The sequence below is a fragment of the Siphateles boraxobius genome, unplaced genomic scaffold (genome assembly GCF_051911475.1).
Source record: "Siphateles boraxobius isolate OS27281-9 unplaced genomic scaffold, OSU_SipBor_1 13, whole genome shotgun sequence".
Lineage (NCBI taxonomy): Eukaryota > Metazoa > Chordata > Actinopteri > Cypriniformes > Leuciscidae > Siphateles > Siphateles boraxobius.
In genome coordinates, this window is record NW_027508733.1 from 19591951 (window position 1) to 19608227 (window position 16277).

The window sequence follows — 16277 nt, forward strand, 5'->3', positions numbered from 1 at the left end:
AGCTGTGTTTTAAACACTAAAAGCCATCACTCATCATTCAAAAGCTCAAGAAGAATATCGGACAGTCTGTCTATTAATAATTAGTCTACAGTCATTGAAAATTAGTTAACGTGACCACAGAAAACAAATCATTGCGAATGCAAAGCATCAACTGTCTTCTGATTGGTCAATACAGCATTCCAGCGGTGCGATTATTTTCATACAGCCGATTATTTAGAAATGGAAAATGGATTATTTAGAAATAAAATTATATTTATTAACATTTCAGGGACTATAATGAAATTGTGTAATAAAATAATTTGTTCAAGGAAGTTTATATATACATTGTTTTTATATATTATGTAATATTATATGATTTTATATGGACTGCTTTTAAAAGCAGTAAGGCTTTATGTTCTATATCGTGAAGTGAATAGGTGTATTTTTTCATGTACACCGAAGAAAAACATGCTATAATTTCAGTTAAAAGAAAGAAAAAAAGGCAAACCCTAATTAAAAAAAAAAAAAAGAAATCATCGTTACAGGCTACAATTCCTAAATTAAAAACTCATTTGTATGCAAAAAATAAATACTAAAAATATAAAATGAGCCCTCGTTTTATACTGCACAGTTTCGTACCTTATTGCTTAATTGAATAGTTCCTCTGTTTGCTCTAAGCACCTTCCTTTTCTGCGGGCTGTCGTCATCAAGGAGATTTTCTTGTATTACTTCATGGCTGGTCCTGAAGGAGAACTCAGACCGAGAGACAGTAACTCAGAGTTGCACATCAGAACATTTTGAACTTTAAACGCTGTGTTGGACAGCGGGAAAAACTTGGCTCTTTCTCAGAAGTTCAGTGTGGATGGTGGCGTCATGTGATTAAATCTGTGTTGTAGTAACGCAGTCTTTGCCAACCTGTTCTAATACAGTATCTGTTTTTTGTCCTTTAATGATAGGCGTGAGTAATACAGAAAGCATAGAAGATAAACTATTGTTTCTAGAGCCTGTTTCTCCTGCTGCGGCCAGCAGTGTGTGTGTGTGTGTAGCTCATGCACGCCCAGAATAAGTGAACTGCACCAGTTTTATCTTGGTTGAACATCTGAGACGTTGGCTGTTTAACAGAATTGGGTGGTGTTTAATACTGATCACTACAGCTAAAGGAACATGATGTCAGTTGTGTGAATGTTTGTTTGAATTTTTGTTTAGTTGTAGTCTTATTATTGGAATGTTTTTTTTTTTTTTTTACTGAATTTATAGAACATAGGCCTAACATTTATAACATCACAACATTTATTTTTCTTAAATGTTTTTCTTCAAGATGTTGCATTGACAATGCACAATTAATGCTTTGAAATGATTGTTCGTGCTCCCTCCCAACAATTTGAGCCTGATGAATAACTGGCTAATTCCCAAATAATGACCATGAGTTTGTAATTTCAATTTTGTGTCTTTCTTGGAGTTTCTGCTGTAATTCAATTTGAATGACTAACTGGAGCAATTTAGTGAATGTCTATTTATGTTGAGCATGGAACTGGTAAATAATGAAAACGAAGGGCGCACAGAGACCTTCTGTTAGCGTTGGGTTTTATCCTGTGTGTTTTTCAATGGCTGTAATTGACGGAGAATGATGGCCACATGACTCCTCTGTATGTGAATGTGAAGACCCTTTCACCCACCATGGTGTGACCCCATGACCTGAACCCAAGAAACCCACTGTAATGTTACTGCAGTTCCTCTATCGGCTCGGTGCTTGTTAAGAGTTCATCATATTCCTCACTGCTGTTATGTGAGTTATGCTTGGTGGCATTTCTGTGATAAGGTGTGATCTGACTTGTGAAAATGAGCTGTTCGCTGGGTGTGAACATCACTGGTGGTTTAGTTGAGAACTTTTGCTCTGAGCTACTTTAGACTGTGAAGATGCATTCTGACAGATGATATCTCGATAAATGTGAGCTTGCTTGTAGAATCAGCAAAAACATGTGTGATATGCTAGATGGTTGATATCGTTTTCAGACGACACAGCTGTAATTCTGCATAAGGGACTGGTGCTTTTGCACAGATTGATTGTTAGATCCCCTTTTTTTTTATTTAGCTCCTGCCTGTCTAAACATGACTAGTATTTGAAGCTAAGATGACATGAAATGTCATGTCATAATTGACCCTTTTTAATAAATTTCCCATGTCTTATTGTGCACAATTCTGTTCCCTGTTCTAAGAAAAAAAGAATTTCATTTTGAAGTATAATACATTTCTCCACTTCTGAAGGGACTTTTCTTTACTGCTGATGTCATCAAGGCCTTGAGGTCATGGGAAAATCATAGCCTAACGATAACAATCATTAAAATATTGTGATGCGTTTTGTTTTGTAGACTTCGAATAAAAATAGATCTGTGCATTAAAGGGTTAGTTCACCCAAAAATGAAAATTCTGTCAGTATTTACTCACCCTCATGTTGTTCCAACCCCCGTAAGACCTTCGTTCATCTTCGGAACACGAAATAAGATATTTTTGATTAAATCTGAGAGCTGGATCACTCATAGGCTTCTTAAGGGGTTGAAACTTGTTCCCCAAAAAGTTATTAAAGACATCGTTAAAATAGTCCAAGTGGCTACAGTGGCTCAATATTAAGTTTATCAAACGACGAGAATACTTTTTGTGCGCAAAAAAGACAAAAATAACGACTTTATTTCAACTATTCATTTCTAGGGCTGGGTATCGTAACAAAATTATTAATCGATACCGATACCTTGACACCGGTTCCTGAACGATACTTTTTTCGATACCAATTTTATCAATATAACATTACCTAAAAAAAAAAAACTTTTATTTTTTCAGTTTGTTGACTTTTTTACACTCATATTTTGAGTCTGTAAAAAAACCACCAATGCTAAAGTTTTCTATGTTTCCTAATCATTTAACAACATGTGTTCTTTACTTCAATGAGCTCATTGTTTCTGCCTTAACTTAATGCACTGTTTAACAATGAAACTGAATGAAAATTAATTGAAATGCATTACACACAGTCACCCCTGATAATAGATCACTCTAAATTGTAATTTAGACACATGCATTTTCTGTAAAGCTCCTTTGAAACGATATGTATTGTGAAAAATGCTATACAAATAAATGTGAATTGAATTAAATATAGGCTACTGGGGTACGGGATATATGGCTCGTGCTCAGCACACATGAAGCTTGCGCAAAGCACTGGCAAAAGTAGCCTAATGATTATGGATGTGTCGGGAAACGATAGCAAGGAGATTTTTTTATTGTTTATTAATGAACAAGTGTTTACTAAACGTGTTTGCTGCAAAGATGATTATTGCGAATTTGCGATGATGACTCGTCATCCCTGCAGTAGTGAACGCACGGGCGCGCCTATATGGATTAGGTAATCAAACTATTTATTTCTAATTATTTCGTTTAAAAGTTGACATATTTTGAAAATATATAGAACTATTTCTCATGTCTGTGAGGCAAGTATCCTATACACTGAGTTTTGGTTTGTGACGCGCTCCAGTTCTTGTAGTCGAAGGCGGATAAACCTTCTACTCTCGAGTGTATTCTGTGCGCTTTTAAGTGCAGATTTACCGTGTTACCGGTCTTGGCAGCAATTATCTTGTCGAAAATATTGCATCGTGTGCTTATGGCATCGAGTCGGGTACATAGGTACACTTTTGATCATTTCCACTTATTTTCTATCTATCTGGGTTGGACGCTTACACTCACACACACACACACACACACACACACACTACAGCCTCACGTGCGACGAGGCAGAGGCACGTCTCTGGGCAGCCGCGTAAACTAGTGTTTTCCGCCACAGCCAATCATGCTGCATGTTTATTGTTTCACTGACGTTGACGAGATTAACCACTTAGGTACCGAAACTTGGTACCGAAAAACAAGACATGTTTCGATACTCGGTTGTATCGAGGCAATTCGGTCGGTGCCTAAAAAGTACCGAACTCGGTACCCAGCCCTATTCATTTCCTTCTCTGTGGGCCTCGAGTCAGTTCACTAGTGTAAAAGCGTAGAGCTTCTGTGTTGTACGTCACACGCATCACACACATGACCAGCGTCGGCCAATAGTGAGCCTACGTAGAGCTACGTCACACGCTATCACACTACGTTAACTGACTAGAGGCCCACAGAGAAGGAAATGAATAGTTGAAATAAAGTCGTTATTTTTGTTTGTTTTTGCGCACAAAAAGTGTTCTCGTCGCTTGATAAACTTAATATTGAGCCACTGTAGCCACTTGGACTATTTTAACGATGTCTTTAATAACTTTTCGGGGCTGGCAAGTGTCAACCCCTTAAGAAGCCTATGGAGGAGTGATCCAGCTCTCAGATTTCATCAAAAATATCTTAATTCGTGATCCGAAGATGAACGAAGGTCTTACGGGGTTGGAACAACATGAGGGTGAGTAAATACTGACAGAATTTTCATTTTTGAGTGAACTATCCCTTTAAGTCTTAAAGTGGTACAGACCTGCCACTTGTTCTACATGTAATGTGTTTCTTTTCATTATGTTTTTAATGCAATGTTTATTTTCATTATGTTTTTAATGCAATGTTTATTTAACTAAACAATATTTGAAGACTTATTTAACAAAGCAATATTTTAAGTTTTGAACTAGTAAATCTTATATTATATAATTCTCTGTGTGTATATGTGTATATATATATATATATATATATATATAATTTATTAACAAAGCAAATAAAATGGTATATTATTGTTTTATATTATCAGCTTAGAATCTAATATATTTTTCTTATCTTATATCTAATATTTTATGGAATACTATATAATATAAATATAATATATTATATAATAAATGTAATAGACTAATAATAATACTTTTGCAATGTAATTTGCTATTTATTTAAACAAAACAGGCAATATGTTTTGATTTATATCTTCAAAATCAAATTATGAAATACAGTTTTAATATGCAAGGAAATCCTATGCAGAAAACACAATTTAATCAATCACTATTTGAAGTTACGGATGTTAAAGTGCCCTGATAGTCGGTCTTAATGATGTAATCCAGCATGTACCCAGTGTAACAAGTCTGTCTTGTTGGTAGGGTTGCAGCAGCAGCAGCGGGCCGAGTGGGTGGACCGTCCCAGGCTATCATGGATGACAGCTCCTCTCTGGGCAGAGTGAGCGGCTCAACTGAATCTGTGTCAACCGTCACCAGTGAGGAGTTTGTTCTTGTGCCGCCCACCGCTGGGGGTTCCCCCTCCAGCTCAGAGGGGAGGCCCAGACTCAAGGTATCTCTTTCAATGTGATAGTATCCTGTCAATAAGAAGGTTAATATGAGAATAATCTAAAATGTTTTACCTCTGCCATGTCTTTGTCTCAGATGTCGTGGAATGGGAGTGAGCAGTTGGAGCGGGCGATGGAGGAGGTGTTAGATGATGTTGGTGATGGACCAAAAGCTGCAGGAGAGAAAGAAAGTCCTATAGCGCTCGACTCTCAGAACAGACCACCCAGCCTAACTCTGGACACAGCCCCCAATGGTACATCCTGCTCGCAGAAACACACTAAAATACAAACTTTCTGTATTATTATTATTATTATTATTATTACTATTATTATTATTATTATTAGTAGTAGTATTCATTTTCACAGCTAATTTGCCATTTTTATGTATATATATGTATGTATATATATATATGTGTGTATATATATATATATATATATATATATATATACATATACATATATACACATGCATCTATACATGTGCACACACACAGAAATTATTTTTGTTATATAATTATTATTTTATTTTATATTATATATTACTGTATAAATAATCTTTATTTATAAATCTTATATATATATATATATATATATATATATATATATATATATACAGGTCCTTCTCAAAAAATTAGCATATTGTGATAAAGTTCATTATTTTCCATAATGTAATGATAAAAATTAAACTTTCATATATTTTAGATTCATTGCACACCAACTGAAATATTTCAGGTCTTTTATTGTTTTAATACTGATGATTTTGGCATACAGCTCATAAAAACCCAAAATTCCTATCTCAAAAAATTTGCATATTTAATCCGACCAATAAAAGTGTTTTTAATACCTTCAAATAATTATGTTCAGTTATGCACTCAATACTTGGTCGGGAATCCTTTTGCAGAAATGACTGCTTCAATGCGGCGTGGCATGGAGGCAATCAGCCTGTGGCACTGCTGAGGTGTTATGGAGGCCCAGGATGCTTCGATAGCGCCCTTAAGCTCATCCAGAGTGTCGGGTCTTGCGTCTCTCAACTTTCTCTTCACAATATCCCACAGATTCTCTATGGGGTTCAGGTCAGGAGAGTTGGCAGGCCAATTGAGCACAGTAATACCATGGTCCGTAAACCATTTACCAGTGGTTTTGGCACTGTGAGCAGGTTCCAGGTCGTGCTGAAAAATGAAATCTTCATCTCCATAAAGCTTTTCAGCAGATGGAAGCATGAAGTGCTCCAAAATCTCCTGATAGCTAGCTGCATTGAACCTGCCCTTGATAAAACACAGTGGACCAACACCAGCAGCTGACATGGCACCCAAAACCATCACTGACTGTGGGTACTTGACACTGGACTTCAGGCATTTTGGCATTTCCTTCACCCCAGTCTTCCTCCAGACTCTGGCACCTTGATTTCCGAATGACATGCAAAATTTGCTTCCATCTGAAAAAAGTACTTTGGACCACTGAGCAACAGTCCAGTGCTGCTTCTCTGTAGCCCAGGTCAGGCGCTTCTGCCGCTGTTTCTGGTTCAAAAGTGGCTTGACCTGGGGAATGTGGCACCTGTAGTCCATTTCCTGCACACGCCTGTGCACGGTGGCTCTGGATGTTTCTACTCCAGACTCAGTCCACTGCTTCCGCAGGTCCCCCAAGGTCTGGAATCGGCCCTTCTCCACAATCTTCCTCAGGGTCCGGTCACCTCTTCTCATTGTGGAGCATTTTTTGCCACACTTTTTCCTTCCCACAGACTTCCCACTGAGGTGCCTTGATACAGCACTCTGGGAACAGCCTATTTGTTCAGAGATTTCTTTCTGTGTCTTACCCTCTTGCTTGAGGGTGTCAATGATGGCCTTCTGGACAGCAGTCAGGTCGGCAGTCTTACCCATGATTGCGGTTTTGAGTAATGAAACAGGCTGGGAGTTTTTAAAAGCCTCAGGAATCTGTTGCAGGTGTTTAGAGTTAATTAGTTGATTCAGATGATTAGGTTAATAGCTCGTTTAGAGACCCTTTTCATGATATGCTAATTTTTTGAGATAGGAATTTGGGGTTTTCATGAGCTGTATGCCAAAATCATCAGTATTAAAACAATAAAAGACCTGAAAGTTTTCAGTTGGTGTGCAATGAATCTAAAATATATGAAAGTTTAATTTTTGTCATTACATTATGGAAAATAATGAACTTTATCACAATATGCTAATTTTTTGAGAAGGATCTGTATATATATATATATATATATATAAAATAAACAATAGTCAATATGGTGTTGATTTATAATATCTTAAAGTGATGGTAAGCAGGTTTAAGATGCAAGGAAATTCTATGCAGATGTAGAAAAGCTAATTGAGAAGATATTTGTGTGCACACACTGGGGTTTTAGCAGATGTCATCTAAACTAGCCCTCTAGCTTTCTGCTTCCTGTTGCCAAGTGCTATAATTGAGGGGGCTCTGAACACACTTCCTCTTTACCTTGCGCACGCTTCCTCATTCAGTCACTCTTGACAATGGACCTTTAGATAAAACAGGTTTTTGCAAAGCACAAGTTCATTGTTTGAGGATTGCAGTAGGATTTCGACAAAAGAATACCATAAAACTATAAAACACATTTGCTCCACCTCTAAAATCTGATCTGATATGCCACTTGATTTGGATTACATTTTAAAAATAAAAACCAATTTTGAAGGAATCAAAAAAGACATGTTTCTGTAACCTTGCCACTTTGTTGCCTGTATCCACAGAAGTATCACCAGCTGTTCTGGAGAGTTTGACAGGACAGGAGGAAGAAGACAGTGTGCAGTTCAGTAAACTGTCCTATCTCGGCTGCACCTGGGTGAAAGCCCCTCGTAACGAGACGGAGGCCCAGAAAGCCATGGCCACCCTGCGGGCAGAGAGCGCCATCCCCATCCCCATCACCCTCCATGTGCCTAACGGCCCTGACGGTTGTGTCCGGTCAGTCATTTGCCAAAAATGCACTGGGGTTCACAAGTCTGAGCCCAATGTTTAAGAAACATTCATTTTGTATATTTCTATTAAAATTCTTCATTTTCATTGCAAATTATATTCTAACACTCTCAGATTTAAACATACTTTTTGAATCCCAGATTAGTGAAAATCTTATTTTTTTTTCATTGCATTTAAATCTTAAATGTGTTTTGTTTCTAGATTTAATTCATTTAATCTATTCCACATTTATTTGGCATTTTTAAATTAATTTATTTTTTCATTACAAATGATCTTCAAAAACTTTCAGTTGATTTACAGATTTACTTTTCGAAAGCTAGGTTTGACGCTTGTTTAGCTTTTTTCTAACCTAAAACATTTTATATCCTAAAAGCTGGATCTAATTTATGAATTTAATTATATTAATTTGAATTATATTAGAGGGCTGTCACAATATCAGATTATACACGGTTATCATTGCCAAAATGAATTAATATCGCGGTATTTATATAAATCTTTAAAAAATAAATAATGCTATCAGTCAAATAAAAAATGAAAAAGAAATTATATTATTTTATAGTATTATGTACAGTGATAAAGACCATGTCATTTGGCATTGCATTGTAAATATACATTATTCTAATGAAAATACCCGACATTTCTTGAAGAATATAGATAAACAATAATAATGTCATACTGTCAATTTCTGCACAAGTGCCCCCTAAAGTATGAATTAAACATAATTTACATGTGAGAGTTTAGCGCTAGTCATTAGTCCTATTTTGGGTTAAAAAAAACAAGACGAAAAAAATACTGCCTTCTAAAGTGAACATACGATAATCTATACGTTTTTATCCGAATGTGCACACTTTTGGACTAAAAGCCCAGAGGGATGTAAATATAATAAAACACAGAAAGATTTATTTAGCGTTTTTATAATTTAATACTATATTAAGCTTTTACTTTGATTAGCAGATTTACGTCAATTTTTGAATTCTAGATTTTCAGTGTTTTCTCAGACTTTTGTACTCCACTGGACTCCATATTACATCAGATGCATCTCACAACCAGTTCTAATGTGTTTATTTGCACGTGTTTCCCCTGGGGCTTCATACAAGCTTTTAGATTGAGCACTTTAGCTTTCTTGCTCTGAGACGAACCAACATTCAACATTGGGAGTTTAAAATGTGACTTCTCTTTGAGTCCTTATGATCTTCATGGTGTGTGTTTGTCTGTCAAGAGCTAACACATTTGTCACCTAAGCTGCTTTTAGCTCCTCCTTTCATGTTCGTAAGCGTGGTGTTGCATGTTTTTTTTTCTCCTCAGGAACTGGTAACCTCAGATTGAACATCTCACTGTTTCTCCTCCGTAAACCTCAGAATGACTCTTAAGTTAGCTAAGCAAACTTTGACGCACATGGAAAGTGCTGCTCTAATTCTAATGGCATTTTTACAACTTAACATTATTCATTGTAGTACTACTTATTTTGACTATATCTAAATGTAAATATCCTATTTAGTGTTAGTGATGGCACTATTAAAAGTGCGTTGACCTATTTAGTTGACTCCAGAAACGTTTTGTTTTTTGATACCTATTAGTCAGGACTAAAGTTTATGTATGGCATAAAAGATTTCCGATTATGTAATGCTTACTGCTTTGGGTTTTTCTCGCGATCTTATCAGGGCCGTCGTATTGTACGATCTGACAAGCAGCAATCGTTGTGAAAGTTGTGAAAAATGTTTTTTTTCTGTTTCTAATCACTCTAGGATCGCCGACCAGGCCACAGGAACAGAAATCGCATCTTTTCCCCTCTATAAGGTTTTGTTCTGTGCACGAGGACACGAGGGATCTGACGAGAGCGACTGCTTTTCCTTCACCGAGAGCTACCACAGCTCAGAGGACTTTCAAATCCACGTCTTCTCCTGCCACATCAAAGAGGCTGTGAGTTCAGTAATGTTTAATGTTCAAAGAGGCAGTCTTGAAATGTAGAAATCAACTAAGCTCAACCTTCTTTGCTTATTTAGGTTAGTCGCATCCTCTATAGCTTCTCAACGGCCTTCAAGCGATCTTCAAAAGCTGCCACAGACATGCGAGACTCAGTGTTGCCACTTTCCCCCGATAGCGACGTCTTCACCTTCACCGTTTCTCTAGAAGTGAGAGAAGATGACGGCAAAGGAAACTTCAGGTCTGTCATTACTCACTTTTGGAGAAGCTTCAGTTCTGCCTACTTCTTGATCTTTGTGTGTTTTTTACTGTTGCTATTCATGAACTGTTGAATTATTTTTTGGATTGTATTGTTCTTTTTTTATCAAAATAGAAGTGTAATCTTCTCTCTCTTACTTTTGCTTTCCCTCTATCTTGCTCTTTATCTCTTGCTCTATATCTTGCAGTCCAGTTCCCAAAGACAGAGATAAATATTACTTCAAGCTGCGGCAGGGTGTACATAAAAACGTGTCTGTTACTGTCCAGCAGATGTCCAACCAGGAGCTGGTAATAGAGAGGTGGGTTCAGGGAAGTGGCCACCAGAGTTTAGAAATTCAGATGTTTTGCCATTTCCTTTTATTTTGCTTTGTAATGACTACCAGGGCCTTGCCTTTAAAGAAAATAAAAAAGGCATATGTTTCACAAAACAATTAAACTGAAAGTGGTGGAGCACATGTAAGTTTTTATTTTTATTTTTATAGATTGGCAATAGGCAGTAGTTTGTCACAGCCATGAACCACGATTGGTTACTTGCTATTGCTAGTCAAAAGCAGACAGTAGGACACATTCTTGTTCTAAGCATAGATATAAATAAACTATATAATTGCATTTATTTAGACATAATTTATTTATACATATTTGCACAATGTATTAAACTACCTTATATATATATATATATATATATATACACACATATATACATTATTTAAATATTAATATAAAAATATATAATTTAAGATTTTTTTTGCAATATATCTAAATTGAAATGAGTTAAAAGGAAACCAAAAAAGTCTTAATACTGTATTGTTCTTATATAGTAATTTAACATATCTTTTATTTATATATACACGCACACACACACGTGTGTATATATATTGTATGTATATATCGTGTTACATGTATAAAGTTGATCTATAATTGTATTTTGGAGTTGAAATGTATAAGTGTGATTCATTGTGAAACCACTAGATGTTGCTGTAGTTACATTAGAGACAACCCTCTTCACTTTGAGTCTTGCTATGAAAATTAGCCCATCACAAATGTTGCCACACCTCACAGTGGCATCAGTTCCTGTCTGATAAAACTAACGCTGCTATTTCATATAGTGTATTACTCCATGAAAGAAGCTTCAAATCACAATGTCAAATTGTTATGTAATAAATAATACTTTTCCTCACGATCAAAACCATTTATTTGATGTCCAGGTGCTTTGGGATGCTGCTGAGTCCTGGTCAGAAAGTTCGTAACAGCGACATGCACCTCCTCGACATGGTGAGACACATTTCTGGAGTTTTTCCCCAGTATTCTCACAATGTGACTGCTCGGGGTGGAGATTTTATAGCTCTACCTCAGGCTCAATATTAAATGTTAACCTTTCTGTTGCCAATTTTAGAAACACTTAATGGAAATATAGGCTTTTTATTATTCATTAAAAACATAATTTTACAAAGGCCCTTGAGCAAGTTAAGCGATGGCGATTCGCACATCAAGAAACAATTAGCAGTTCAATCACGTGTAATAGGGTTCACAGGGATTCCTGAATCAAACATCCTACAAGGATTAATGTCATACTTGTCCTCAAGAAGCTTGTTGCCATCTGGATGGTTTAGACAAATGTCATCAATTGATAGTTTCTATATTGGAGCCATCAATAAATCAAAAATAATCATGATGAATCCCTTTTTTTTTGATTCGTTAATGCAATTAATCTAAAATCTGCTTTTTCCTTTTAATGTATATTGCATGCTGTTTCAGTTCCTCTTCTAAAGAAACAAACCAATTATGTATAAAAAAGATTTTTATTCTTATTAATGCTGCAGCAGGTGTTTTCAATTTGATTGTATCTCATATTTGTGGAGTTTAAATGATATTCAATGAAATTCTGCCTCGCAAATACTGCAAATGACTCATATGGGTTTGATTTATAGATATTTAATGAGGCATTAAAAAAAATCTGTCTCCTTAATTTCCTTCAACCAGTTTTTAGAAATCACACTCAAATGAATAAACGCTTCTCCTATTAGATAAATGCATTTGCTATCTTAAATTTACCACCGTTAAACTTATTTAAACTTATCTTTAGTCATTATAGAAGTAGTGGTCATTTTTGTGTGTATGTGTTTGAAGGAGTCTATGGGCAAGAGTGCCGATGGGAAGGCGTATGTGATCACTGGCATCTGGAATCCGAACACTCCGGCTTTCCAGCCACTGAACGAGGACACGCCAAAAGGTGAAAGCTAATACACAAACCTTTGAAACCGTGTAACTCGTTCACTTCTCAAGTGTCTCTAGTTCTTGTCATTGCGCATCAAGCTGTGACCAAGTTTACAGGTTTTACAGAAATTCACACTCTTTCCTGCCATCTTTTGTTTCCTTCTCACATTACTTGCAAGACATACAGTTTTCAACACTTTGAGCATGTTGAGCTTCTGTTCCAGCAGCTTTTCTTATCATGGACAAAATGTGTGCCGTCTCTCACCGTTTGTAAGTCTCAATCGAGACCCACCATAGATCTTCTATTATTTACCAGCCCATCTTTCTCACCACCACCTTTTCGGACCTGACTCTATCGTAATTGGAATCTATTTTCAGCGATTCCCTCATAAATCTTTAGCTATTGTCGTTCTTGTTTCCTGTTAATTGAAATAATAAAACCCCCTTAGTCTGAAACGGGCTGGTTTTCACTGATTTGTGGTTCGTTTCTATCAGCGGTCTGGTTTGTTTCATAATTATAGGGCTCACCTGAGAGAGAATAGCAGTTCCCTGAACGCTACATTCTGCCACACTTGCCTGGAGATATATAACCTTGAGTTTTAGAAATGTTACTTTTTTGCTGTATGCCTGATTCGACTCTTAGTTTCAGATTAAACGAGATGAAACGTTACGTGACTGAAACTTTTACACTTCCACGAAAAGAAAATGCATGGGGTAAATAATGTGGGCGGGGCTTGGTTTGATCTGTTCAAATTTGATTGGATGATGAAAAGTGGGTTTGTGAGATTACTGGATAATATTTTCCCTGCCCACATCGAGGCAGTTTTGTCTTTAACTGTGAACATTTCCCCCTCCAGATAAGCAGGTTTACATGACGGTGGCAGTGGACCTGGTGGTGACTGAGGTTGTAGAACCTGTTCGGTTCCTCATGGAGGCGCTAGTGCGGGTCTATCCGGCTAATGAGAGGTTCTGGTATTTCAGCAGGAAGGCCTTCTCTGAAACGTTTTACCTCAAGCTCAAACAGGTACACCCCCCTAAACACCCCCCCCCCCCCCCCACACACACACACACACAAAAAAACATTTACATTTTATTCATAAATGCTGAACCCTAAACTCAAGTGCTTTACACATAAATATTTTGATGATATTGGTGATGAAATATTTTATTGTTGTAATTACAATTAAAGGTGATAGCATTGATTCAATAATTGTTAAAATGAAAGCAAGAAGAATAACCCCCCCCCCCCCAAAAAAAAGAATTAATTTTATTATAAAAAATTAATATAAGTAATTAGTATTTTTTTGTTTACTATTGTCATGACAATTAAAGGTGATAATAATTGATAAAATAAATAATTGGTCGTCCAATTAAATACAATTTGTGTGTGTGTGTATATATTATTTTCATAACAATTAAAGGTGATAATATTTAATGAAATAAAATAAATTGGTGATTTAAAGGTGTATCATTTAAAAAAAATACTTACTCTGAAGCTGGTACCTTAATAATATATTTCTTATTCTTCTTTATTTCATTATAATTAATTACATTAATCAGTGAAATAAAAAGTGTATTTTCTTTTTACAAATAATTTCTTTTAAACTAGGCGTCATCTCTTAAGATAAAAAAAAATCTTTATCTATCTAAATTGGTGAAATAAAAGGTGTATAATAAATAAATAAATAAAAAGAAACACTTTTTATTGTTATGAAAATAATGTGATGGTGCCAAAAGTCTAGTTATTAGGGTTTTAAAATAAAATATCTTATTTTCAGGGGTTGAAATATGACCTGGAAACAATTTTGACAGGCTTTGTAAGATTCACCCATTTGAACAGTTCTAGACTGCGATATAGTGGCTGCGTGCGCAGATGGAGAAAAACCTTGAGGAAGGAAGTGAGCTTTTGTGAAGGGTGAATAGGGGCAGTAACTCCTGGAAGCTGTGAAGCGGCAAATGGAGGCTTTGTATAATTCGTAGCTTAATAAGAGGCCCGGCGCTCATTATCATGCTCAAGTAATTAGAGCTTGCAGCCTGCATCTCTGCCTGATTGCCTCCGTAGCTATCTTATCGCAGAGAGGAAGAATGCCTGGGCTGTAGTTAAAAGCTAATTAAAAGATAATATTATGGCGTTAGCGATAGACCGGGCCCATTCTCCACGTTATTTTATTATTCCGTATTTGTTTACGCTGCTCATTAGGTGCGAGGAATTAGCGTATAATTATTCTGGCTGTAAACATCATTCTTCGCCTGTAGTACAGTTCCACTTTGCAATTAAAAATGGAAACGACGGTTTACATAAGAGCCACATGGCGCGAGGGAAGCAGTGTCAATAGAAATGTTTGTTAGAGTTACTTGAAGCAGAGTAGTACGGGTGTAATCTCTGCAAACCTCTTCTTCTATCGCCACTTGTTTTAATTGTGTGTAATTATGTATTTGTCGTTTCCCCTGAAGCAGTGGCGAAGGTGAAGCTAACTTTGAATGCTACGCTCTCGCTGCACGCTTGCCTCTTAAAGGAACAGTTCTTCTATAAATGAAAATTCCCACTTTATAATATTTCATTTATATAATATTTACACATTATTATTTCTATAATTTATTGTGAATATAGTAATGCATCTAAATATCTTGAATATCTATATTAAAATCTGACATTACATTCATAAAATTAAAATATTTCTTATTTTTATATATATATATATATATGTGTGTGTGTGTGTGTATATATATATATATATATATATATATATATATATATATATATATATAAAAATAAGAAATATTTTAATTTTATGAATGTAATGTTAATATGTAAATGTGTGTGTGTATATATATATATATACACACACACACATACACACACACAAACGCATATATATATATATACAGGTCCTTCTCAAAAAATTAGCATATTGTGATAAAGTTCATTATTTTCCATAATGTAATGATAAAAATTAAACTTTCATATATTTTAGATTCATCGCACACCAACTGAAATATTTCAGGTCTTTTATTGTTTTAATACTGATGATTTTGGCATACAGCTCATGAAAACCTAAAATTCCTATCTCAAAAAATTAGCATATCATGAAAAGGGTCTCTAAACGAGCTATTAACCTAATCATCTGAATCAACTAATTAACTCTAAACACCTGCAACAGATTCCTGAGGCTTTTAAAAACTCCCAGCCTGTTTCATTACTCAAAACCGCAATCATGGGTAAGACTGCCGACCTGACTGCTGTCCACAAGGCCATCATTGACACCCTCAAGCAAGAGGGTAAGACACAGAAAGAAATTTCTGAACAAATAGGCTGTTCCCAGAGTGCTGTATCAAGGCATCTCAGTGGGAAGTCTGTGGGAAGGAAAAAGTCTGGCAAAAAACGCTGCACAACGAGAAGAGATGACCGGACCCTGAGGAAGATTGTGGAGAAGGACCGATTGCAGACCTTGGGGGACCTGCGGAAGCAGTGGACTGTGTCTGGAGTAGAAACATCCAGAGCCACCGTGCACAGGCGTGTGCAGGAAATGGGCTACAGGTGGCGCATTCCCCAGGTCAAGCCACTTTTGAACCAGAATCAGCGGCAGAAGAGCCTGACCTGGGCTACAGAGAAGCAGCACTGAACTGTTGCTCAGTGGTCCAAAGTACTTTTTTCGGATGAAAGCAAATTTTGCATGTC

The 16277-nt window shown here is 36.2% G+C and overlaps 1 protein-coding gene across 4 annotated transcripts in view; it reads left to right on the plus strand.

The window, feature by feature from the left end:
- rabgap1l (RAB GTPase activating protein 1-like) overlaps nucleotides 1-16277 on the plus strand; it is an 82109-nt gene that overhangs the window by 982 nt on the left and 64850 nt on the right. For 3 of the 4 annotated variants that reach the window (XR_013203336.1, XM_077226327.1, XM_077226329.1), the window contains exons 2-10: nucleotides 5073-5259; nucleotides 5352-5508; nucleotides 7981-8191; nucleotides 9949-10123; nucleotides 10207-10367; nucleotides 10573-10683; nucleotides 11590-11656; nucleotides 12512-12614; nucleotides 13456-13622. Coding sequence is in view for 3 of the 4 variants with exons in the window: in XM_077226327.1 (XP_077082442.1) it covers nucleotides 5122-5259; nucleotides 5352-5508; nucleotides 7981-8191; nucleotides 9949-10123; nucleotides 10207-10367; nucleotides 10573-10683; nucleotides 11590-11656; nucleotides 12512-12614; nucleotides 13456-13622 (1290 nt within the window). In the remaining variant the exon portion in view is untranslated. The remainder of the gene's footprint in view (nucleotides 1-5072; nucleotides 5260-5351; nucleotides 5509-7980; nucleotides 8192-9948; nucleotides 10124-10206; nucleotides 10368-10572; nucleotides 10684-11589; nucleotides 11657-12511; nucleotides 12615-13455; nucleotides 13623-16277) is intronic. The other variant, XM_077226328.1, reaches the window with a different exon arrangement.